Source organism: Nesoenas mayeri (assembly GCF_963082525.1).
Source record: "Nesoenas mayeri genome assembly, chromosome: Z".
In the NCBI taxonomy this organism is placed as follows: domain Eukaryota; kingdom Metazoa; phylum Chordata; class Aves; order Columbiformes; family Columbidae; genus Nesoenas; species Nesoenas mayeri.
The window spans coordinates 67,215,430-67,241,600 of NC_137542.1; the positions used below are offsets into that span (position 1 = coordinate 67,215,430).

General features: G+C 44.0%; 3 protein-coding genes across 3 annotated transcripts in view; 2 read left to right on the forward strand and 1 right to left on the reverse strand.

Moving 5' to 3' along the window:
- CCBE1 (collagen and calcium binding EGF domains 1) overlaps positions 1-4,927 on the forward strand; it is a gene marked incomplete at both ends in the record, with an annotated part of 102,260 nt that extends 97,333 nt beyond the window's left edge. The window contains 5 exons of the mRNA XM_080363129.1: positions 659-779; positions 2,731-2,870; positions 2,963-2,998; positions 3,541-3,576; positions 4,694-4,927. Of these exons, the coding sequence (XP_080219255.1) occupies positions 659-779; positions 2,731-2,870; positions 2,963-2,998; positions 3,541-3,576; positions 4,694-4,927 (567 nt within the window). The remainder of the gene's footprint in view (positions 1-658; positions 780-2,730; positions 2,871-2,962; positions 2,999-3,540; positions 3,577-4,693) is intronic.
- A 5,482-nt stretch (positions 4,928-10,409) lies between these two features.
- Positions 10,410-11,985, forward strand: MRPL17 (mitochondrial ribosomal protein L17). The gene is made up of 3 exons (XM_080362126.1): positions 10,410-10,602; positions 11,294-11,362; positions 11,440-11,985. Exons 1-3 carry the CDS (start codon positions 10,429-10,431, stop codon positions 11,710-11,712), a joined length of 516 nt encoding a protein of 171 aa, XP_080218252.1. The 5' UTR covers positions 10,410-10,428; the 3' UTR covers positions 11,713-11,985.
- A 4,140-nt stretch (positions 11,986-16,125) lies between these two features.
- Positions 16,126-26,171, reverse strand: ARHGEF39 (Rho guanine nucleotide exchange factor 39; the record flags this gene model as incomplete). The annotated part of the gene is made up of 8 exons (XM_080362305.1): positions 16,126-16,218; positions 16,844-17,073; positions 20,442-20,570; positions 21,375-21,445; positions 23,051-23,169; positions 24,821-24,941; positions 25,344-25,438; positions 26,025-26,171. 8 exons carry the CDS (start codon positions 26,169-26,171, stop codon positions 16,126-16,128), a joined length of 1,005 nt encoding a protein of 334 aa, XP_080218431.1.

A 26,171-nucleotide genomic window follows, 5' to 3' on the forward strand; every position in this document is an offset into this window, starting at 1 on the left:
TGGATGGTGGCACAGCCTTCTGGCGTGTCAGCCACTTGAAGAATTCTTCCAAATAGGTTTAATTACTAAATATATTCAATCTAGGCAGATTAATGCTTAATGGATAATTAAACATCTGATGTCACAGATAATGACATTTTAAACTATAGTGTGCAATTGTCCTTACATTCTCACTTACCTGAGCTTTGTGTCTCTACACAGGGCAGATCCAGACGTGTGTTGGGTTAAAGAGTATGGTTACAGGGCCGGATCTGCAAAGCATTTGGGGTTCTCATTGAAACCTATGAAAAGTTAGGGGCTTTTGCAGCAACTGAGAACCTCAATATCTGAGCAAACGTTGCCCTGAGGAACAGCAGTAAATGCATAGGGAAAACCTCAAATAAGGAAAAAAAGCTTTGACAACTTCTTGCTGTATCTCTCCTGACTTTCTCCTGCCCTCCATTTGGATTAACTCGCAGTATTTCCATGGTGACTTGAAAAGTGAACAGCCTTACACAGTAACATCTTTTTCTGATTATTTCAGTGAAGGATATGATTAAATGTTTTATGTTTTCCTGAAGTATTTAAATATGCTATTTGTCCATATGAAAGCTTAACCAAGAATGTAATCTATCCAGCTGAACAATGAAGGGCTTACATTGATTTTTGGTTTTGGCAGGTTGCTTTGCTACCAAATAATGCTGCTGATCTTAGCAAGCAAATCACTGGTGAAAAAGTGCTTGCATCAAATGCATATATCCCTGGTCCCCCGGGCCAGCCTGGCCAACAAGGTCCTCCAGGTAAGATACAGACCAGAGGGATGCGAATGTGCAATGGTGCCATGGATAAAATTAATAAGCTTTGGTCCTTCAGTATGATATGATTTCATGTGTTTCCTCTTTTGATTGTTATTATTATTATATTTGCATTTGTGCTGAATTTAAAAAGAAAAGCTCTCTGGTCATTATGGTCAGGCTTTGTCAACTGTCTAATATCATCCATTGTGTGTTAGTCTCCATGTGTTTCTTGGTGTGCAAGCTGTGTTTGTCCTCCAAGTGTTAAATTTCTCCCTCTCCCTGAAATATCTCACCTGCCTCAGTTGTCATTTCCTGTATTTTAACGCCGTCTTAAAACACTTCCATTTCATTTCAGGAATACCTTTTGCTTTAGTTCACTGTTGTCAGTAGAACAGAAAATGTGCTTTCAGTTTGCAGTGGTTTGTGCCAACTGTTTTATTTTTCCTCATCTGGTTTTGCAAAGATTCATTTGTTGGTTTTACATTGTGTTCCAGATTCAAAGGAATCTGAAAAGTAAAACTCCACTCACACCTTCTTTGCTAAGGTATAGCTTGAAACAATTAGAAAAGCAGAGAGTTCCTAAAACTCTAATTTAAGCCAGACACCTTGCAAGCTGTAGCAAATGATGCTAAAAATTTTGCCAAGCCTGTTGACTGGAGATCTAATTTTGGGCTGGGGATAAACCCAAGGAATTTTGGCTTTGTGCTGGGTTTCTGCAGGATTCTTACAGAGGACTAGCAGATACTCCTAACCAGGTTCGATTTACTCCCTGCTGAACTGCCCTTCACTTATCCCCACTTTTGCAGTCTCGCTTTGTCTTTTTGAGCCTTTATCTCATTTTCTTGGAGGATGAGTATCTTCAGTCTTCACTATGTCATGAGTGCAAGGACAATGTGGTTAGAGATTCTGCGCCAGACTCTGAACTGTGCAGTGTGCCGCCTTGCAATCTCTCTAACATAGGCCTGACCCTGCAGGTCTTCCATCTGGTTTCCCCATGGCTGAGCTGTCCAAGGTACCGTAGAATTATCTGTTCTGCTTGAAAACCACCCCTGCTCACCTCCTCCTCTGCCCTGCCGTTAGCAGCGGCGCGGCTGGGTCTTCAGGAGGAGTCCGAGAGGTTCACCAGTGAGTTTAGTTTTACTCCTTTTGAAAACCCTAAGTGTATGTATTCTGTCCCGCTGAACCCTTTTTACTCTCTGCCTTTCCTTTTCTGTGTCTTTCACATGCCTACGGTATAAAGAAAATTGATTTCCCCTCTAGTTATAAAGCAGTTCAGCTAGTGACACTTCAATGTTCTTTATTTTGTACAAATGTTGTTTCAGGTGCCTGATTTTATGTTTTGCTTTTCATAGTTTTCTCTTGAGATAAACACATGCTTTGTTGCCTGGGTGCTTCCTAAAAACTACCATTCTCTGCTGAAACAGCAGAAGCTGAAAATAATATAAAGCAAAATGGGAAGAACAAAGCCTTTCTGGCCCCTAACACACTGGCTACCATACTGGGCAAAAGAGAGATGCAACCCACCACTGAAAAGGGCTTGCTCCTGTGCCAGTCATTTAGATGCCTTTGACCCAACATTCCTATGAGTTTTTGGAGGCTTTCTTTTTATGAAATGTTCCTCAAATTTGACTTGTTCTTTCCTTTTCTTTTTTGAGTGAAAATGAGGCGTTTCCACTTTTCATTCCCAGTCTGCATCCATAACCGTCTCGCAGTGACAGTCTTGGCTTCTTTGTATACACAAAGTTTAATTGTTTAGTGAACATCGCTTGTAGCTACTGTCACAAGGAGTAATGTTGTCTCAGATGAATGCCGTGTTTGTTGTGTTGCTGTGGATTCAAGTGTGTTAAGGCAACCAGTCCATTGAGCAGTTAAAAACTGGTCAGTCCCCACTGTTTGCACTGATGAAGTGTCCCAAAGGCTTTCCCTGGCAGGTAACCTTTGCTGTCAATTGCAGGGGCTCCAGGACCAAAAGGGAGTCAAGGAGTTCCTGGGTCACCCGGACCTCCTGGACAGCCAGGCCCTCGTGGATCAATGGGACCTATGGGCCCATCTCCAGACATATCACATATTAAGCAGGGCAGACGGGGCCCCGTGGTCAGTATTCTCACCTCCCATCAAGCATTTCATGGCTGGGCTTAGCAACACAACTTCTCACATCTTTGTGAACATTTTATTTTCTCTTGCAGGGCCCACCAGGAGCCCCAGGGAGAGATGGTAGCAAGGTGAGGAGAGGTACTTGTTTTCCATACCATGGGCACATGAGAAGTACAAGCTTCCTAGAGAGACTGTCTACACACCTGTAGTCACACCTTTTAAGCTTAATTCCTTTGCTAAACTGAATATGTCCCGTTGTCTCACCTCTCCATGTCTTCCTTCTGCTATATTGTGCTTGCCAGTCTTTGAGTCTTGCAAATAGCACTGTCAAGCCACCTCCTTTCCTTTCTCTGCAGCTCTTTGGGCTTTTCCATGAGGAAATGTCGATGCTTTAGCCTATTTCATTAGACTGCTTTTTTGTTAATTACTCCTTTTAACTGGTTTGCTTATTACTGTCTATGAGAAATAACAGGAGTGTGAAACTGTGCTCCCAGTAGAATCAGCAGCAATTTCCTTGTGCTCCTCCTTCACTTTTCTATTCCCAAGCAAGCATTAAGCTGGTGATTCTTGATCTGGGGACAGTAAGGAAGTCTGCAGAGGCAAACTGTGATTTTTTTTTTGGTTATTTTCTTTAGTCACAGCAAACTAACTGAGGTGGTATTGATTATAGGGGGAGCGAGGTGCACCAGGACCAAAGGGGATACCTGTAAGTATTGCTCACAGCAAGCTTTTCCACAGCAAAATGATGACCACTAACAACATATCAGCCAAAAAGGAGGAAAAAAACCTCAAACAAACAACAACAAAAAAACCCAACAAACACAACAAACAAAACCTCTTCTTTGCATGCACAGAAAATGTTGGAAATAAAGCAGTTCCCTGTTTTCACCCAAGTTTTTTTGCCTATACGCCTCCTCCCTTGCTGGGTGTTGACACTGAGGCAGTAAGTGCCCCTCTGACCCATGACAGTGGTGGGACAAGCTGAGAAGGCAGAGCATGAGGTCCCACACACTGTACAGTTCAGCCACCACTCCTGCTGGGAGCTGGATCCCTGGAACCTTTAAAAATCCTGCCCCTCATCTCCCTCGGGGATTTGAGAAGCTATAGGCTTTGAGCAAGTCATCAGGAGAAGGATGAGTATTTACAATCTGTTTTCAGATGACATTGTTAAAAAAAATTATCTCTTGTGGTGTTTTCTCATTAGTGGAATTGATATTTTAAAAGTGTGGCCAGCAGGGTGCCCTCAGTATTAAAAAAGTGTACTTTACTGTGTGAAGTTGGCTAAAAAGAAATTATGGTTTTCTGAAATCAGATAAAACTAGATGGATAATCTCTGCTTTGTAATTGCCAGTGTATGTAGTGACGGACAGGAGCAGGGTTACCATAATAAAAAAAAACAAAAACAAAAACAAATATCAGCATTCTTGAGATTTTTTTTTAGATAAATAATTATTGATTGATTAGTCATTCTAATAATGTAATTTCTATCAATTTAATAAGAAGGAACACAGGGAACCAACATTTATCTCTTCTATTCCCATGAGGTAAGAAGGTACTCTTAGGAGGGAGATAGATCAAAAGAGTTGTTAAGCAACAAAACAGCTAAGCATCTTGTAAATACAGGCTCTGTCTGCAAAAACATTCGCCTCATTTTTAAAATTGTTTCTTCAGCAGCTTGATTCAAAAAGAGATGTTTAACTTTTGGCAACTGATACGAAGCAGTATTTTACCAAGTTACCCCTGCAAGAGTAATTATATCAGCCTGTTTGAAAAGTGTAGGAGCAAAGTGGATTATTACTAACGACCATGCCTTGTGACTGCAGGGCCCACCAGGCTCATTTGATTTCCTGTTGCTGATGATGGCAGACATCAGAAACGACATCGCTGAGCTGCAAGAGAGAGTGTTTGGACACAGGACTCATTCATCAACAGAGGAATTTCCATTACCTCAGGAATTTACAAACTATCATGATACAGTAGATTTTGGATCTGGAGAAGAATACAAACCACGGGCAGCACCCAGAGACTCCAGGATACAGAAGGCAGCCCATCCTTAGCTACGTCTACTGAAAAATAGACCCCCTTTAGCGTTCTTCAATATAAAAATGCACTGACAATGTAAAATATGTTTTTTTCCCCCGTTTTCTCTCTGCTTTTCCGCAATCATGCTGCCTGTACTGTAGCTTTCCTTCTTCATGGTAGCCTCCTTGCAGCAATTCCATACTGTCAAGCCTGCACTGTGCATTGTACCTAGACTATCAAGAAAACCTTTTGAGTATGTAATACAATTAAGGCATGCTCTAGCTAATGGCACAGACCACAGCATTTCATCTGCCTACCTTGCATTCTATGTCCAGTACGCAAATTTTGCCAGGGGTAGAGGCATGGCTGAACATCATCCCTGAATGACACCAACAGTGAAAACACTGGTCCACAGTTACTTCATACATGTAAATGTATTACACCACTGAACTCAAGTCTCCAGCTACTGTCCCCAGACTTAGGACAGTGTGAAAAGTGGATCCCTCTTTCACAGCAGGGGCCAGCTGTAAGTGAAACATCTTCTATTATGTCCCACCATGGCAGAAAAAAAGAAAAAAAAATACAGCCAAGCAGTGATACAAGGGTGCTGCTTCTTGATCTGGAAATTATTTGGTTTTGTATTGCTAGAGTATTGTTCAAAGAGAGTGGAAAACATGCGTTTGTCCTAAACTAACTAACTTCCCTTACCATTCTCCCACTGCGCACTGTAAAGGCCAGTTCCCTTCCTCAACCAATTCATGCTGAAACATTACACAAAGACGAGCAAGAGAAATGGGGATATATAAAGCAGGAAAACAAAACATAAGTGCATCAACTAGGCTCACTGGCAAGCACAAAATCAATCCCAGCCTTGCAGAAAGAGTTGGATTCTGACCTCTGGTAGGTGCAGGTATTCCCTGGTGAAATGCTGAAGTCCACGTGAAACTCAGACCAGAGAGAGGCGAAGAGCTTCCATTTGTTTTGTTCCTCTGCTGCATGAGCAACCTAAATGGCATTCACAGAATGGAAACACAGAGTTGCAGCGCATTTGGCTGGGTATATGAGGAGTATGAGTAGATGCAGGAGTGCACATGACAAAACATTTTAACTGGTACGAGGTTGGTGAGGTGCTCCACATGGGGATCCTATATTTGTGATGGGGGATAAAAGGGAGTGACTTTTTTTACACTGGAAAATTGGATGCACAAGTTAGACCATACCTCATGGATGATGTATGTTAACAATTCTTTTGGCTACGGCAGCTGCTGAGGACTTTCCCACGCTTAGAAGATAAAGGAGTATATTAAGCACAAAACTTCAATGTTGTATCTGTGTAGCTGCTATTTCTAGAGTATATTTAGTCATGCCCATGTTACAAATGCAAAGAAAAACTTCTTATTTTGTCACGTATTTCAGGGCTTGCATGTTAGAATAAATACAGGTAAAAATATGAGCAGGCCCTTTTCAGATAACCTGTAAATGTTCGGATTCCCTTCCACATTCCCTGGGCCAAAAGATAGTTGGTATAATCCCTACACCACCAGAACAGGTCATGTTGTATAAACAGCTGGCTGTCTAGACCTTTTGTGCCTTCTATGCATTATGTTAACAGGATGTGTTCATTCCTGTAATTGTTTCCCAGCTCCTTGCTGTCACTATGCCACAAGCAAGGGCATGAGCTTTAAGAATATGAACATTCTGTATTCCTCTTCACGTTATATGTATATCAATATTTACAAAGCAATTACTAAGTCATGGGGATAGTGTAGAAAAAATGATAGTGGTCTCCCTCTGTGGTCTTTGGGCCTCTCCTCTGGAAGGAGCCCCCCCAGCAGCTCCAGATCCAAGTAGTCTTGTGAACCAGGTAATAAGGAAATCACTGAGATCTGGAGAAGGAACTTGTGGCCAAAACAGGGATGGTCTTATAGGCAGCAGGCTGAAAGAAACTTCTAAGACAGCATGAATTGAGGCATTTCTATCTTACTCTTCTTCATTTCAAGCAGGCAACTAGGTCTAAGTAACATCCATTGTGAATATGCAATTTTAAGTAAACTTGTTAAATGTCAAATGTTATATTTGTAACTCTTGCAAATCATGGAACTCTTGCATATGTTTAGCACCACACCCCATCACCTGCTGGATCAGGTTGATTCCCCGTTAGAGAATTAGTAGCTGCAGGTTTTCTGACCATCAGATACTGAATAATGAGTTAGATGAGTCGCTTCCTACAGACCACCTAAATTCTATTGCTCCCCTGCCCACAAGATGTCTTCTAATATAGGCACTTATTTTAGTTCTAAGCTTTGCTCTTCCCAGTGTAGACAACTACCAAACAAGAAGTTCGTACAGTTTGACCATCAAATTCAGGGGCAAGTGACAATTTACCCTGCTGTGCATGAGTATCCAGAGAAGAGAAGCTCTGAGACTGGACCAGAAAAGCGAATAAAGTATATGCCTCACTGCAAGTACTGAAAGCTGTCCTACGGATTCACAAACATGGCATATGTTTATGTGCCTTTCTGAATGGAAACATCAATAACTTCCCTTTCTGGAGTCTGCATCCCTGGTTTTCATAGCCTAGAGCTGGTTTTCCAACAGATGTGCTTAAGCCATAAAAAAGGTGAAGGAAAGTGTTCCTTGGGCTTGTCCTTGTGCTTCACCCTCCTCTTTGCAGACTTCCTTGCCCTAAAGCTGTTGTCTGAGTCCCAACAGCAAGGAGGGGACACTGTGGCAGACACTCAGCACAGAGGGCCCCTCCAAGTGTGGCTGGTGGAGAAGGTTGAGGTTTCTGTCTGCACCCAGCAAAGATCTTTGCATGGACCCTCCTCTGTTTACTTCTGATTAATTTGATTATGACATTCATAACACATTGTATCAGAAATGTTTCATTAAGAGTTCTGGATAAACACAGACACTCAGATACAGAAGTGACATTTTCTCCATCACACCCAAAGTTTTAAAAAGTCAGACCAGAGGAATAATTTCCACTTTTAAGCTTCATTACTGGAAAGCCAGGGAAGCCATTACCTTCTAAATTATTTATTGCTATGTGGCCCTCAAAATAACACCCCCTCAAGAATCCAAAATAAGAATGTAGAAACATCTACACTCCTGTCTAGTTTCATTACTAAGCTCATGCACATGACAAGTTTTTTCATATAAATATTATGTATAATTTTATTAGAAAGAAATATTATTTTGATGTTAAGACATCAAGTTATAAGCAGAAATATAATACAGAGTTTGTTATTTTATTAATATTAGAAATATATTTAATGGAAACATTTGCAAGAGTGTGTAGTAAAAATGCTGATAGTTAATGGGTTTAACAAAATCACAAAGCTTGGAAAATATTTTCTTTCAACACTGTGCCAAGTACATACAGGATTAGTCTTTCTTGCAAAGCTGGAATGCTGACACAGAATAATTCTATATAGTCAGTCTAAATCAGGAAAAGGAGAGGAAAATTTATTACGAATGGAATTAAGGTATTGCCTGGAGTTATTGTTGGCATCATAGCTTTAGTAATCTTCTTCCTAGAAGTATTTCAAGAGTTAATACACTAAGCCGAAGAGGAGTAACAAAAGATGGGGATGCGGTCCAAAAATTTGTTAATTACACATTAAAATCCGTATGTTTGTTCCTATTACACATTCCAGTAACTATACTGTTCACTTTATTTATATAAGAAATACAAAAATGTGTATAAAATGATTGTGATTTTATGATGTATTCATAATAACAAAGATATTTTTTCTTACACTGTTGGTAGCTGCTTTTATTACACATCCTTACTCTGAAATACAGAAATGTTGGCTGCAAAAGACAAGTAGCAGGAAACCTCCTTATGCTGCCTTTTAGCATTTTTCTTGCAGCTGAATTATACACACTGCCAGGAGGGCTGTGGGGGCACCACCTCTTGCTAAATAGGGGGGATTTCTGCCTTTGCAGAAATAAGGCAGGACCCACCTCCACTATTTGGATGGCGGCTCCAGTGACTGGTGGGGACTATATGAGGCTGGCTCCAGCAGCCTCACCCCGTCTTGTCGGCGAATGGAGCTTCTCTGCAGCCCAGGGATGCGATACAGGGATCCAAGGCTCCTCTGGCATCCCAGCGCTGGCATTGGGGTGTCACAGAGGCACCCCAAAAGTCAATTTAGACAGAAAACAAGTTCCAAACCAGACTTTATTCTAGCTGTAAAAAGTATAGCAAATAAACTGACTAGAAACAGGATTTATACAAATTATTTAGTACTCTGACAACATAAAACACAGATTCAGATACCAGTTCAAGATTATTGAGGTAGGACGACATAAAAATAATGAGGATCCACAGCATGCACGCATTCACTCACAAGAAACAAAACTAGAGGCCTCTCACTCAAGGGTACCCAGAAGAAATAATCACTTGCCTGGGTTAGGCGAGGGCTCACTCAAGGGTGTATCTAGCAGTGAAAGACAATTGCTCACGAAATTGGGAGGTGAGGCGCTCTCAGTCCTGGGAAGTCTCCTTAGAGAGCATCCCAGCCTAAGAGGAGGGCTCCAGTTCACAGACCCGCTGCTATGAGAAGACCACGCCAAGGGGGTCCTTTCTTGCTTGGTCAGATCTGCCTGTGGGCATTACAACATGGTCCAGAATGTTCCCTGGGCACCTCCTTTGTTGAGGCCCCTGTCAACTGAGTGACGGTCCGACCCCTCCTGACCCTCAGCCGGGAGGAGGTGAAGTCACCCTGCCCCCGCGGTGGGGAGGATGTGACCGTCAGCACCACCGTTAAGTGTGTGAGTGGGGACAGGCACAGTGGGCACAAAGGTGCTGAAGGGCCATCAACTGCCCTATTGAAGGCTCCGGATCGCATCAGGGGATTTGCAACTACCCCATGGGGAAATAAAAGGGAACACAGTAAAGCCTCTGGCAGGCCTCTCCTGCCCTTGGCGGCTGCCTGAGCTCCTCCCGCAGGAGCAGCTGTGCAGAGGGTGTCCCACCAACCCGCCCCCGCTGCGCTGAGGAGCACCAGGGCGGCTACTTTCTCTCCACCCCTTAGAGCGCACCCTGCCTGCCCGCCTCGGCGGCCTATCCCCGGGACAGGGCTGTAGCACCGCCGCGCTGGCCGCGGCGGGACAGGGCCCCACGGCGGCGGGAGATGGCGGCGGTGCTGCCGGGGCTCGGAACCACAACTCCCAGCATGCCGCGCGGCCCCACCGCGCCCAGGAGCCCCCGCGCAGGCGAACCCGCTCCTATGCGCCTGCGCGCTGGGGCGTCACTGCCGTGTGGCGAGCAACCGCCCTGGGCGCAGGGGACACGTGCGGCCATTCGTGCCGGGCCGGGCCCGGCTCCCGTGTCCCGTTCGAACCTCTCGGTACGCCGCTCCGGTCTCCCGGCGGTAGCCGCTGCCCCACTCTCCGCAGCCGCCGCGCGTCGTGCCGGCTGGCGGGAGCGAACTGCAGCTCCCGGCGTGCCGCGCGGCGCGCGGGGGCCGCCGGGAGGCGCGTCCCATGGTGCCCCGCGGCGGCGGCGGCGGGGCGGGCGGGCGGCGCGATGCGGCTGTCGGTGGCGGCGGCGATCTCGCACGGGCGCGTGCACCGGCGGCTGGGGCTGGGCCCGCGCTCGCGCCTCGACCTGCTGCGCAACCTGGTGACGGCGCTGGTGCGGCACGAGCGCATCGAGGCGCCCTGGGCCCGCGCCGACGAGATGCGGGGATACGCCGAGCGGGTGAGCGACCGCCGGGCCTGGCCGGGGGGGGCGGGCAGCGGGCACCCAGCCAGCCCGACGGCTCTGAGGAAGGGGCTTTTTACACCGAGGGTGCTGACACACCGGCACAGGTTGCCTGGAGAGGTGATAGATGCCCCATCCCTGGAAGCATTCAAGGCCAGGCTTGAAGGGGCTCTGAGCAACTTGCTCTGGAGTGGAGCATCTCCCTTATGAGGAAAGGCTGAGGGAGCTGGGGCTCTTTAGTTTGGAGGAGACTGAGGGGTGACCTTATTGATGTTTATATATATGTAAAGGGTGAGTGTCAGGAGGATGGAGCCAGGCTCTTCTGGGTGACAGCCAATGGTAAGACAAGGGGTAATGGGTATAAACTGGAACTCAGGAGGTTCCACTTAAATTTGAGAAGAAACTTCTTCTCAGTGAGGGTGACAGACACTGGAACAGGCTGCCCAGGGAGGCTGTGGAGTCTCCTTCTGTGGAGACATTCAAACCCACCTGGACACCTTCCTGTGTAACCTCATCTGGGTGTTCCTGCTCCAGCAGGGGGATTGGACTGGATGAGCTTTCGAGGTCCCTTCCAATCCCTGACATTCTGTGATTTTGTGTGAAGATGTCCCTGCTCATTGCAGGTTTGAACTGGATGACCTTTGAAGGTCACTTCCAACCCAAACTGTTCTGTGATTCCTCCCTGCAGCTCATCGATTACGCCAAGCTGGGGGACACCAATGAGCGCGCAATGCGCATGGCGAATTTCTGGCTGACGGTAAGTACACCCCCAGTTCCCCCCCACCAAATCCCTTGTTGCCTCCTCATGCTGGAGCTGAACGTGCTGCCCTGCAGGAGAAGGACCTCATCCACAAGCTGTTCAAGGTGCTGGCACCCCGGTTCCAGCCCCACCCGGGCAGCTACACCCGCCTGCTGCAGATCCCCAACCGGAATAGCTTCGACCGCGCCAAGATGGCAGTCATTGAGCTGAAGGGGAACCCCTTCCCGCCACTCATCCGCCCACAACGTGACACTGAGAAGACACTGCTCAACCAGCTCCTGAAGGGCTACCGGGAAGACATGCAGCAAGCGGCAGCCCCGCAGGCCCCAGACGGCACCCCTGTCTAGGCAGCCCCCTCTGCCCTGAGGGAGGCCCCGTGTGTGCACAGGGACAGGGCTTGCTCTGAGCTCCCCATGAACACCCCAGCTTGTTTCTGTCCTGCAGCACAGAAGTGGAAGGTGTCCCAGGAGGTCTGAAGGTTAATTACTAACCTTGAGTTGCCATGACACAGGCACAAGCTCAAGGCTTACTTGCTTTTTCCTGTGGTTTGAATAGAGACTCAGCAAGAGAAGGAAATCAAGCTGGGAGCCCTAATGGTTGATATTCTCTGTGTAAATAAACTGTTCAGAAAGTGAGTTTGCTTTTATTTGGATTATATTCCTGTGCATGAGTTAGTAACTTATTTTAGAAAAGACTGGGTTTGTTACAGCTTCTAGTACAACAGCCCTACTCTCTGGAGCAGTGTCTTCACTGTGACATAGCTACAGTGTTTTCTAGGATCATAGAATGTCCTGATTTGGAAGGAACCCACAAAGATCACCAAGTCCAGCTCCTGTCTCTGCATATGACAACCCCACAGTTCACACCATGTGTCTGAGGGCATTGTCCAGTCTCTTCTTGAACACTGTCAGGCTTGGGACTGTGACATCTTGGGGAGCCTGTTCCAGTGCTCCAGCACCCTCTGGGTGAAGAACCTTTTCCTAATGTCCCTGGCACATCTTCCTGCCATTCCCTCAGGTTCTGTCATTGGTCATTAAAGAGAAGGGTTCAGTGCCTGTTCCTCCTCCCCTTGTGAGGAAGCTGTCGACCACAATGAGGTCTTCCCTCAGTCTCCTCCAGGCTGAAAAAAAGTGACGTTAGCCACTCCTCATACAGCTTTTTCAGTAACTCCCAGAACAATCTTCTCCGTGATTTTGCCAGGCACAGATGTGAGGCTGACAGGACTCTAGTTGCCAGGGTCATCCCTGCCAGTGTGCAGCCTTTCAGGGCAGGAAATTCCATGAAAAAAATCAGGTTAGTTTTGCTGTTCCAGAAGTGCTGAATGCAAATAGGATGGCAGCACTGAGATAAGTCTTAAAAGAGGCAGTACCAAAGGGACTTGTGTTAAGGAAGCAGTGTGGCAACATGGACATGAATGATGGTTCTCTACTAAGAGCTTGGTAGACATCTCACCCTCTGCTGTATTATAGCAAGACCCTATTAGAACAAGAAGGGATAATAGCAGAACTTTTTCAGAGAGTGATACAACTACGCGGAGGTATGAAACTTAAATTGCTGGTTTTGTCTCTGATTGCTAGTACTGGAAAGTCCTAGATGCAGCTTCAGAGTGAAAAAAACAAAACCAAAACAAAACACTAAACCAGTTGAACTCCTTCTTCCCTAGTTTCACAAAGTTAAAACAAATGAGTCATACTATGTAGTGAATTAGCTGTATGGAAATTAAAAGAAAAGAAAACAAAACAAAAACCATTGTTAACTTAAAATTTGGTAGTTCTCTCTTCAGGACACTTACCTCACACAGTACCCATTCTGTTTTAATCATAGACTCACAGAATTGTTTTGATTGGAAAATACATTTAAGATTATCATGTCCAACAATTAGCTTCACACTGGTAAGACCATCACTAAACCATGTCCCTAAGCACCACAGCTACACGTCTTTTAAACCTTTCCAGATGTGGTGACTGACCGTTTCCCTGGGCAGCCTCTTCCAGTGCCTGATAACCCTTTCTGGGAAAGAATTTTTGCTAATATCCAATCTAAACCTCCACTGGCACAACTTGAGGCCATTTCCTCTCATCCTATCACTTGTTTCTGGGGAGAAAAGACCAACACCCTTCATGCTACATCCTCCTTTCAGGGAGTTGTAGAGAGAGCCGTAAGGTCTCTCCTCGGGGTCCTTTTCTCCAGGATAAACAGCCCCAGTTCCATCAGCTGCTCCTCATCAAACTTGTGCTCCAGACCGTTCACCAGCTTCATTGCCCTTCTCTGAACTCTGTCCAGCAACTCAATGACTTTCTTGTAGTGAGGGACCCAACACTGAACACAGGATTCGGGGTGCAGCCTCACCAGTGCTGAATACAGGGGAACAATCACTGCCCTGGTTCTGCTGGCCACGCCATTCCTGATACAAGCCAGGATGCTGTTGGCCTTCTTGGCTCATGTTCAGCTGCCTGTCATTCAACACCCCCAGATCCCTCTCTGCCAGGCAATTTTCCAGACATTCTTCCCCAAGCCTGTAGCGCTGCCTGGGGTTGTTGTGACCCAAGTGCAGGATCCAGCCCTTGGCCTTGTTGAACCTCATACAACTGGCCTCAGCCCAATGATCCAGTCAGTCCAGATCCCTGTGTAGAGCCTTCCTACCCTTGAGCAGATCAACACAACTTGGTGTCATCTGCAAACTTACTGAGAGTGCACTCAATACCCTCATCTAGATAATTTATAAAGATATTAAACAGAACTGGCCCCAGTACTGATCCCTGGGGAAGACCACTCATGACTGGCCACCAACTGGATTTGACTCTGTTCACCACAATTCTTTGGGCCAGGCCATCCAGCCAGTTTTTCACCCAGCAAAGAATACACCCATCTAGGCCATGAGCTGCCCGTTTCTCCAGGAGAATGCTGTGGGATACAGTGTAAAGGGCTCTACTCAAGTCCAGGTAGACACCATTCACAGCCTTTCCCTCATCCACTAAGCAGGTTATCCTGTGTAGAAGGAGATCGGGTTGGTCAAGCAGGACCTGCCTTTCACAAACCCATGCTGAATGGACCCGATTGCTTGGTTGTCCCATATGTGCTGTGAGACGGCACCCAGGACGATCTGTTGCACAACCTTCCCTGGCACCAAGGTCAGGCTGACAGGCCTGTAATTCCTCAGATCCTCCTTCTGGCCCTTCTTGTAGATGGGCACCACATTTGCCAACCGCCGGTTGACTGGGACCTCCCCAGTCAGCCAGGACTGCTGATAAATGATGTAAAGTGGCTTGGTCATCACATCTGCCAGCTCCGTTAGTACCCTTGGATAGATCCCATGCAGTCCCATAGACTTGTGAATGTATTCCAGTTAGAAAATAAAGAAATGTGGTACTACGTAAGAAAGAAGAAAAAAAACAAACTACTAAAAAGTCAGTGTTCAGACAGGCCTTAATCTTTTTGTTTCTAATGACCTTGAAATTGACATAATATCTTGTTCAAACAGATGTTTCTCCCTCTGAACATATGAACCAAACCGCTATTGCTGTAGAGCTTCCACATTATTAAATGGTGATGTTAAGGCTTTAATGTTAAATGCTAAAGAATACCACCTGATCTATAATTCTTCTTAAACTGGTCTTTCACTCTAGTAAACTGAACTCTAGTATATTACCAGTGATTGATGACCCAGAACACTGACTGAAGCCCTCTGGAGATTTTCACCGAGCTTCAGCAGCAGAGGTGCTGCCCGAGGTTTTCACTGGAGCATTTCAAAGCAATCAGGCTACGCATTCCTTGAAGGCCAAGGCATGCGCTGTTTCACCTGCATAACCTCTTAGGATTCAGAATAGAAATGTGAATGCTGTTTGATAAGCACAAATTTATGTTACCTACCAGTTTATTTCAGATAATTCAGCAGATTAACTTTTCTGTGAGATTGATGAGAAAGTGAGAGGCAGGATTTTAAGCACATCCCTTGATCTGCCCACTGTCACTTTCTTAGCAGAGAAGGGACAGTAACTATTTTTGTAGAAAACTCAAGGATATGAATGGTTAATATATGTCAAGGTAGAAAAATTACTGTGGCCCTGTAATACTAGCTAAAAACATATTGCTATGACCATATTACTCCAAAACATGTTTTGATTAACAGGCCCAGAAGCAAGAACAGGTAGACATATATGTGTACAAATAAATGTGGAAACACTGATTTATAAAGACAGTTGTGCACAATTATTTAATGAGGGGAAGCAAGTCAGGTTCACCTCTGCTTGTCCTTAAATTAATACTCTAAAGAAAAAAAAAAGTAGAAAAACAAGACGCTTCTAAGCTAAGTTTGGGAAAAGTCTTCATACAGATTTTTTTTTTATATACAAATCCTTAGTGTGCAGAATACAGATATTGCAAAAAAATAGTTAAGATTAGGACATCCAACAAAGCATTCATAATATCACAAGTACAGTGTGTAGTCCCTCTAAATGCAATTCTTCTACTATACATCCTTGAACATTTCCTACGATTGTGTAGGCTGCTACCAAGAGGGGCGGTTGTCCTGCCACTCAGGTGGGTCAGGCTTTCAGCTGCCTGTAGAGGAGAACAAAGGGGAAGTTCACTGTTAATACATGAAACCTGCTCTTGCTATTTTCTTGTATCCTGGCTGCCAGAGTCAGGTATTCTCTGTCAGCTGTATAACCATGTAATACATGGAAATACACAGGTCCATGTGATCGTTTTCATGTTTTGCCCCCTTCCTTCAGCCCCTTCCACCTCTGTAAAATAGATGCCTACCTGACTGCAGCTGTGAGACTCCGATACCAGTCATCAATATCTTCTTGGTCGGTGGACATCAACAACAGTGTCTTGTGTGGAAAGGAGAGCTGAAAGGCAAACAGTGTCTGGTCCACTCTGTGGCATTCCTTACCAAGACAGCAACTCCAACAAAAGGAGAGCTGCCGCCACTGAACTGAACTCAGCCCTGTGTGCTGCCCCCCACCATTTTCTTTCCCAGATAGAAAAATTCAGCATTAGTACTGAGAGAGGCCAGAGGCTGGACAGTACAGAGCAAGTGACAGTCTTGTCCATTCCTTCCAGCCACAGATGAAAGCTCACTTGGACTTAATATTGTGTTTGGAAGTGAGCAATTAGAGTTCTCAGCAGCTTTTAATCCAGTTTTCTCCCGTATTCCAAGCTGCCTCTAGGGGTCCTTCCACTACCACCATCTACAGATCACAGCTTGCCCAAAGAGTCTTCCTCGTCGCAGCTCACCAGGCATGAGCTGACACAGCCAATAGCTGCTGCAGCCTAGGAAGACCTGAACTTGAAACCCCTATCTAAGGCATCAGTCCAAGAAGAAAAAGGTTGTCCTAACTCAGACTAGCTCATTGCCTTTACTGTTGTCAACACTCCCTTCATCTCTGTCCCGCTGCTGCTGAGGCAGCTAGAGACCTGCTTCACAAGTCTTACTCCACTGATGTGTCCACTGTCAGGAATGGGAAAACTTACACTGAGGAGCCCTCCCTGGCTCTTTGTGTGGCCGAACACCTTATCCACTACGCACTGGTGAAGTGGGTAGACAGCCTGGCATGCCAATTTTTTCGAGTTCAGCAGGTGCAGCGGGTGGCAGGGCTTTGTGGCAATAAAGATATCAGAAAAGAGGAAGAACATCCTGTGCTTCAGTTCTTCTCCCTTTGAAGGCACCACCAGAAGCCAGCCTTCCCGGATGTACCAGCGCCCTAGGCATGCAAGGGAAATAGAGACAGTTGTCAGATCATCATTGGCAACAAAACTGACATAATGAGACAAACAGGAATACTGCAAGCCACTCTTGTAGGTTACCAGGCTGTACATCAGCTCCAGCCACTACCCTGTTCCCCCCAAAATAGCACCTACTCTGAAAATAAGCCCTAGCATGATTTTTCAGGATGTTTGAGGATGCTCGAAATATAAGCCCTACACCAAAGAAAAGGCCCTAGTTACAGTTCATTTTAAAAGTCCATTTAAATAGTGTCCAGGCAGCTATACATGTAAAACTATTACTAAAGTAAATAAGTAAATATATACAAAAAGTAATATGTTTTGGAACAAAGATTAATATAAGACTCTGTCTTATTTTCGGGGAAACAGGATAGAAGGCACTGAGTATCAACTCAGTCCAGCCCACCAGCACCAATAGTGCCCATGCAGAAGCAGTAATCAGCCGAAAACTTTTAGTATGTGAAGAGCAGGCTGAAGTTGTTATATATCTACTATGTTAATTAAGAGGATATTATATGCAAGTCTCTTTAAAGAGACCAGAACAAATGCATGATTTGAAAATGGTATACATAGTTTTAAATTAATATAGCCTTCAGAAGATGCACTATGAACTGTCTTAAATGGTGGTGCTGCGTTGTTTGTCATTAGTGGTGAAACAGAAGTTAGCCTAAGCTTTGAACATTTATTATTTATTATTTTTGAACATTTTATTATTGTTTTATTTGCTTGTGCATTCCAATTAAAAAAAACCAAACACATTTCACAGTTCATCTAACAGTATATGGACTTCCAGTAGTTAACAGATAAAAGAATGGAGATTACTGTTCTAATAAGAAGATAGCAAAGGAGATACAAAACAACATATCAAAAGGAAGGTCTGAATAGTCAACCTTATCAGCCTTTGCTTACAGAATAGGGTCCAGTGTTATCTACCCACGAAATGAATTGCAACAGAACAAACTGCACAGAAATCATCAGGGAAAAATAAAAATTTGACAAACCTAGTGGCAAGCAGCAATTAAAAAATGGCACCTACACAAAACGGAATAATTAAAGCAGTCCCTCTAACTGGAAGGATTATTGTACAAGATAGCCATAAACTCATGGGAATTATGAGGACAACTGCCAGTAAGTTTATTTACAAAAATTTAAAGGCATAGTAAGGTACTGCCCTCTGGCCTGGTCTGACAAACACCTGCCAGAGAATTCCAGCCACTGTTTTTCATGCCCTGGTTTCTCGCTGAGCTGATAAGTACGTTTTAAAGAACACCACAATTTTGTTTTAATTATGGATTGTGTCTTACTTAGTATGCTACATTCACAAAACACAGAGGCAAGTGAATTCCTGCTTAGCTTACTCCACAAGAGCAACTCCTCTTATCTGAATAAAGAACTGAGAAAGACAAAGGCGAGGTGCAGGAATCAGTCCAAGTTTAAAAAACAAATGTAAGGGAGGTGTCAGCAGCATGGGACTGGACTGGGAACTGTTTCCCTCAGGCTAAGCTGTGATCAGACTCCCTGGCATAATGTTTGGGCTGGACCATGCTGGAAGTCTTGGGATACAGGTCTGTGTTCAGGATTCCGTGGGGATATGATTTAGGAAATTTTTTAAGGGCAAGGAAATATCCCTAGGAAAGATAGAGATGACAGAACAGTGTGATATGTTAAGGAGGTAGTTCTGGCTAAAATGGCACTTGCAAGAAGAAAAAGCAGACCCTGCAAGAAGAAAAGCAGGGTCTCTTGGAGCAGCTCATCTCAGAGACACTGCCAAATGTGACATACCCAACCCCAAAGCTGCCCCTTTTCCCTCAATCTATAGCATTATGTTTCCTCACCTCCTCCCTCCTAGTAACAGGACACAGTCTTAACAGTTCTGCAAAAGCTCTCTTATTTCTAGAAAGGTGGACCAAAACTAGCAAGCCCCAGCTGTCTGTTACTTTTCTGCTTCTCACATCCAGTAGTACCTATTTTCTCCAAGTAATGGAAAATAAAACCATCACAATTCTCTGTCCTAGAAAATGGAAAGGTGTCTGTAGACCCTCAATGCTTTTCCCACTACATGTCTCAGAATATTCGGAGATAAACAGAAAGGTAGACCCTACACTTTCAAACAATACCTACCTCTGGTCTAGCTATACTATTATTTGTTTGGGGTTTTTCTTTGGCATGGGGTTATCTTATTAGTTCTGTCATTCAGGATAACCTATTTACTTTTTTTACTTATGCACTACCCCCATGTGTCCAGGCACCCCCACACATGCTCATGCTCAATATAAGCAGAGCACACCTGTGTTAGCTCCCTTTCAGCTAACATCACCAAAAGGATCCTAAGGATGTGAAAGAAAAGTGTAAATTAATCTGCCCCTTAACTGAGCATTTTCAAGAATGACAACCTCTGATAAATAACCTGTTTTTCTACCTGTGCTGGTTTGGCTGGGAAGGAGTTAACTTTCTTCATAGCAGCTGGTATGGGGCTATGTTTATGATTAGTGCCAAAAACAGCATCCACAATACAGGGATGTTTTAGTTACTGCTGAGCAGTGCTTACATAGCATTCGTTTCTGCTTCTCACACCACCCCACTAGCAAGTGGGTTGGGAGTACACAAGAAGATGGGAGGTGGCACAGCCAGGACAGCTGACCCCAGCTGACCAAAGGGATATTCCACACCATATCATATCACACTCAGCTGGCAGGAGAAAGAAGGGATGTTTGGAGTGATGGTGTTTGTCTTCCCAAGCAACTGTAGTGCTGATGGAGACCAGCTTTCCTGGGGATGGCTCTAAACACTTTCCCAACAATGGGAAGCAGTGAATGAATTCCTGGTTTTGCTTTGTTTGCTTTTGTTTTATCTGTTACAGGTTCCTCATGTACAGGGTGTGAGCAGAAGTCTATGAAGCTTGTAGCTTAAGGTAAAAAACAATACAGTCCTTGGGCCCTTGACACTCAGAAATCTATGGTTTCTGCAAAGGAGTAGGGACAACACTGTTACTTATGCTGTTCCAAAATTATTTAATGTCTTTCTTTCTTACCCAGGACATATATTCCTGACCTCCTTGGGTTCCCATCAATAGCTTTCCAACTACATGTCATCAGCTCCTCCTATCTGAATGTCAAGCAATTAAGCTGCTCTTTATCCTCACTAAAACATTCTAAATTAAAAAATAATAATAATAATAAAAAGGTGCTCAAATTACTTACTAGTTGTATTCCTTCAACACTTATCTAAGAAATATGGGCCAGAGGGGAAAAAATGGTTAATAAGAGTAGGGTCAGAGATGAAGGCAAGCATATCTCCAGTTATCTCAGCTTGGCAGGAGGAAAAAGGAGCTGTCAGTGAGACCCACCTGGAGTCAACACCTGGGTCTTCTGTCCTTTGAGCAGTTTCTGAACCCGAAGTAGCTGCAATGAGTTCTCTCTCTTACGAATGATGTCTTGGACCCACCGAGATACCTCAGAAACTGATTTTACAGCCTCTGAAATTAGATCAGCATATTCTGAGGTTATCACAAATGAGTATGTATTACATCTTATCTATCTCGCTGTGAAAATGTAAGATGAAATTAGAAGGAAATGTTTTAAAACAGGTATCAACAACAGATATATTCAGTAATTTCAGCAGGAAATTGGACTAGATGACCTCCAGAGGCCTCTCTCCAACCAACACTTCTGCAGTTCTCAAAAACTTTTATTTGCCAACAAAACATTAGAGGAATAATTTCCTGTATTTGGAAGCAAAACCAGGAAAAATGCCCTACAAGTGGTGTTAACTGCTAGTAAATATGAAGGACATATGAAGGACATATATTATCCTAGAAAACTGAGGCATGGGACCAATAGAGTCACAATGTGGTTTGGGTTGGAAGGAACCTTTAAAGATCATCTAGTTCAAATTCCCCTGCCAGGTGGAGAAGTATTTTTTACTAGACAAGATTGCTCAAAGCCCTGTCCAGCCTGACCTTGAATACTTCAGGGATGGGGTATCCACAACTCTGGTCAACCTGTTCCAGTGTCTCACCACCCTCATCGTAAAAAACAGAGCTGCCATTTCTCTGACCTAGCCCCAAGGACAATTTCCCAGTCAGTCACTCTACATTTTTATTCCCAATGTGTTCTCAGGCACATCTTGATCAAGATGCTGATAGGAAATAGTTATGCATTAGAACCCCAGGGAAAATGAAATTCTTCCTGTCAAAGTAGACAGAAGACAAGAATACAAACATTATTAACACGCAGGCTAACACTGATCAGAATACCAGCATCTGCTGGCAGAATCATACTTGCAAGTTTCTGGCACTCAGCACTGTCTGGGCTGGTGTTCTCCAGCAGGTCTCTGAGGAAATGCTTGTACCTAAAAGAGAGAGAAGGTTCATTTCACAAAAAGACACCAAGAACAGCAATATCTCCTACTAGCGACAGAATTATTAACAACATCCCACCAGGAGAGGGAGTACAGACCCCTAAGCCTAACCAAGCAGCTTTTGGTCACAACTCTTCAATCACATTAATTTTATCTTCAAATTTATCAACTAAGTTAACCCAAGTACTTTATACATTTTCAAGCCTTCAGCATTTTCTGGGGATCTGATAAAAGCAACCTCACATATTACTTAAGTTCATAAGACTCTCTTAGCTTTCACAGAAAAATGCATTCAGTAACAGACAAATTTCTCTTTGAACTATTTTTTTTTAATGTCTGAATGGTAGCATTAATACCATATATTTCCTGCCCACACAAGAAAGTAAAGGCATTTCCATAAGACATAGGAGCTGCCTTTTTCTTTTTTCTTCTCCAGTACTTTCTGGAAAGGATTAGTTCTCTGCAAATGCATTCTACCAATAAGGTCAAACTATTTTCATTCTGAAAGGACAGAATAAACATCACATTGAGCAGATTCACAAAATGGCAGAAGTCATATGACTTGCAATATATGAAACAGAGTTTGAGAAATTTGAACAAGAGGATGATTTATGAAAAAAAATAGACCTTCTGTTAAAAAGCCATCATTTTTCCAAACAGCTGGGCAGCAACAAATATACTGTTATTTTACAAATTTAAACAAACAATTCGAAGAATTACAGTAAAAAGAAAGCTTACATTTATACCTGCCAAGCTGATTAAAAAGGCTACATAAAGGCAGCCGAAAGACTGTGGTATGCTCACTCTCAAGTATTTTCAAAGAAGTAAGGCTCTCAATCTCCCAAATTTGCATTAGCATGGATAACAACATGGTTGAAGAGCAGCTGCTTGACCTATAGCAGCAGCAGCCGGGTTCCCAGCAAACTGCCCGTGCTCTGTATTTATACGCACACCCTATGCAAGAAAGGGCACTCGCCTGGTGCAGCCAGCCTGGCTCTTCAAAGGGGAGATGATGCCTCAAGAGGGGAAGGCGGCAATCCAGGCTGGACCTGTCCAGGCTTGGACAACCACAATAGGCACCAAACCTGAGGAAAGCATATAGCCCTGATAACTAGAGGGGAGAAATCTCCCCTGTACTCCTTAATCTCTCTCCAAAAGCAACCACATACAAGAGAGGGGAGTCGCAATGCACCAGGTCAGCAAACTGCACAAAAGCAGAGCGAGACCATCTCTGGCAGAGAATACCACTTCTGCAGCACTTCAGACAGCTTCCTTTTGTTTAGCGCCTAACTTCAGTACCCTACCAAGATAATGGAAAGCCTCCACTTCAGTTCTGCTGGAGTGCTAGATGAAGGGCTTAGGAGCCAAGGGTGAACACAGCTCCCCCTCTGCATCATCTCCCATCCACATACATTGATTCCACCTTACAGACATGTCTTCAGGTCTGTTTCATTGCTGCCTATATGCTCCAATTTTACAGAACACAGATTTTGAGACACATTAAGCAAATTGACCTCCCATAGCACCCAAGACACTGTTATGTTCATTTTACCCCTCTCCTAATAACACCTTGCAGATGCTGAATTGCTTACTTACTGGTGCAGCCTCTGCAGGGGCAAAGGAAGCAGATCCTCTAGTTTCTTCCCTTGAAACTGGGGTCGAGACTCCTGGAGTTTCTTAAAACGTCGGAATGACTTATTTTTCCTCAGTTGCTCCTGTGGGCAGCAGAAAAGGCGTATAGCTTTGAAACTAGGGAAAGAAATAGATGCTCTAATCTGCACCAAAGCTTGGAACTCTTAAAACTCTTAGAGTTTAGGATTGCAGTCCTAAACAGAAGCATCAGCAACTTCGTTTGTTGCCATGGGCAGGCAATTCCCTTTCTCCTGACCACCATTTCCCAGCAGGTAATAGAAGTGATATTCCCTCTTTATACATTCAGAGCAGTATAAAGCTTGTATACTCAGCAAATAGAAATAAAGAAAAAAAAGGAAGGCTGACTCAGGAAAACAAGAAGTTCACCTGTGGCTTTTTGCCACTCAATTCAAGACAAAGCAATGCAGCCCCCTCATTTCCATCACCTCAAGGCAAGTATCCAAAATGGCTTTTTCTTTTAGGAAATCAAAAGTGTGAAAATATGCATGCAAACAGAACAGAAGGGAAGCATCCCAGTACACCCTGCAGCTGGAAACAAGCACAGACAAAAACTGGAAGCTGGGTTTTTCAAACTCCAGATACAGCTCTCAGAACGTCAAAATAAAAATACATTATTCTGAAGTTTCTTGGAAGACACGTTTGTCCTGGTTTTGTTAAAAAACAAGTTTCTCTTTTAGTGAATTTGCCTGTCAGCTAAAGCCTTCATGTTAGCTGCATTTTCCTGGAGAACCAGACACATGTTTTGGTAAACCTAGCAATGGAATGCAAACTTATTGATAAGCATGGATGGACATGTCACGAGAGGGGCAACGAGAAACAAGTGACCAAGAAACTGATCAAGGGTGTATAACATTCCATTCACGTGAATGCTTCATATAAAAGTGGGAGATCAGGAGGATCTCGTCCCTTTTCCTCTTTTTTCCCTTCTGCTTATGGCCGACATGAGGAGAGGACCTTGCTAGTCATCCTTGCAAACTGAGGCCTAGTGACAGACTGAATCCAGCTCCGGTTGGCTGCAGAGTCTAATCCAGGATTTCAGGTGCTGGCTCTGCAGTTGCTGAGACTTTCAAGATTGGTTTTGTATATTTTGTATTATTTTCTCTATTCTTATTAGTAGCATTAGTAAAACATCTTTAATTTTTCCAACTCTGTTCTCTCTGTCCTTCTTTTCCTCCCAATCGCCTGTCCTGAGTGGGAAGGGGGAGAGGGAGGGGCAAAAGAGGAAAGGGCAGGAGAGGAGGTTAACAATACACCTGCCAGGGTTTTATTGTCACCCTGCAATCTAAAACATCAACAACGTTGTATTTGGAGAGGTAAGTGGGAAGGAAAATTTTTTCTTCTACTATAGGAAAAAAATTGGAAGAAAAAGGAAATCCCATCGTTAAGATACAAATAGTGGTAGTGGGAATAACTAGGAGATAATTCTCCAGAAAGAGATCAGTGTCCCCACTACAAACTCTCCAGACTCACCAGCCAAGGTGGGAGTAAATATAGAACTCTGTTTGAAAAAGCTGTGCTTAGCATACAAACACCCGAAACAAGCCTCAGAAATTTGAATCTAAGTAAACAGAGAAGTTTTCCCATCCTATCATGGGAGAAAGACTGAGAAAATAGTAGCAGCACAGAAAAAGGAAGAAAACCAATCACTCCAGAAACAGAAGAGGGAAGAATGTAGAAGGGAAAAAGAACATGAAGAATAAAGGAGATATTTACGTTCAAGGTTTTGTTTGCCTGCTCCAAATTCTCAGCATATTGGCCATAAAGCTCCAAATTCTGACAGAAGTTTTCCAGTCCTAGTGCTAAATTCCCTCTCTCCAGGTGAAGTGACAAAGCCCTGTGCACAAGGAAGAAAGATGAGGGTTACACTACTGATGGCATTTTCACAGCTCCCTCTGCTTCGCTCCTATGCCAACCTCCCTTTGTCAGTCTCCATCTCACTTGAAGTTTCTGTGCATAATACATGTTTGGTGGTCACAGACTTAGCTACAGAAAATATCCCTTAAAAATACCATGGAGCAGACTTATTGGGTTTAAACCACTATCCAGAGAGCAACTGGGCACCTGGATATGTGGGTACAGATCAGTAGTTTCCTGGGTACACCTGCAAGTGCCACCAAAGCTAGCAGTCAACATCTGTTTCACAAGGTGTTAGCTGTATTTCCTGAAATCTTACTTTTTCATCAATATAGGGTCCTCCCCACATAATTACAGGAATCACATCAGTGTGTTCACTTACTGGCTGGCCGAATATATGGGTTCCAGGGGTCCAAATATGGTTTCCAACACAGCAGATTTCAGCGTCCCTTTGGCCTTTAAAATTGTCACAAAGAACTAAATAGGAAAAAAAGAGAGAATTTCAAACTGATAAAATTCATGAGTCACTCAGATGTTATTCACGCCACACAGCAGAAGCAAGAAATTGCAGCCTGCACACTCTTTAGCTCCAAAGGATATAAAATATTGTGAAAGCCTACCTAAGATATCTATCATCAGATGTAAACCTTCTTGGTAACTGTGACCATAACTGTAAACACATGGAACAGCACTACACAACTGATAGGGGCTATTTCAGTATTCCTAGATGCATCTATTTTCCACCATCTTGTTCATAATCTTTGCCTTGTCTGTGCTTCTGTGTTTTATGAATCTCAGGCATCTTAAAGTAAGCTCATTATAAAATTAAAACTTAAAGATTTATGTCTGCGTACAGACAAAGCCAAGGGACCAAAGCCATTAGCTATCAGGTATTGCAGAGGAGGTAAAGAAAAAAATGGAAAAAAACCCCTTTCAGCCCTAGAAGTTGTCCCATCCAGTAGGGATGTATCGAAGTCTTGCTCTTAACCCTTCCTCATGACAATACAAGTAAGTACGTGCTGCGTGAAGGCACCCCCATAACAAAAGGGACGGAAATACTCACTGTGACAACCAAATCCAGCTGCTCAAGGTAGTTGTGTTCAGTTTCCAGCAGCTCCTTGGCTGTCCGGCTGCGCTTTCTCTCCCAGCGAGCCCTCTGCTCTTCCACAGTGTTTGCTCCAGCCATAAACAGCGGGGACGAGTCACTCAT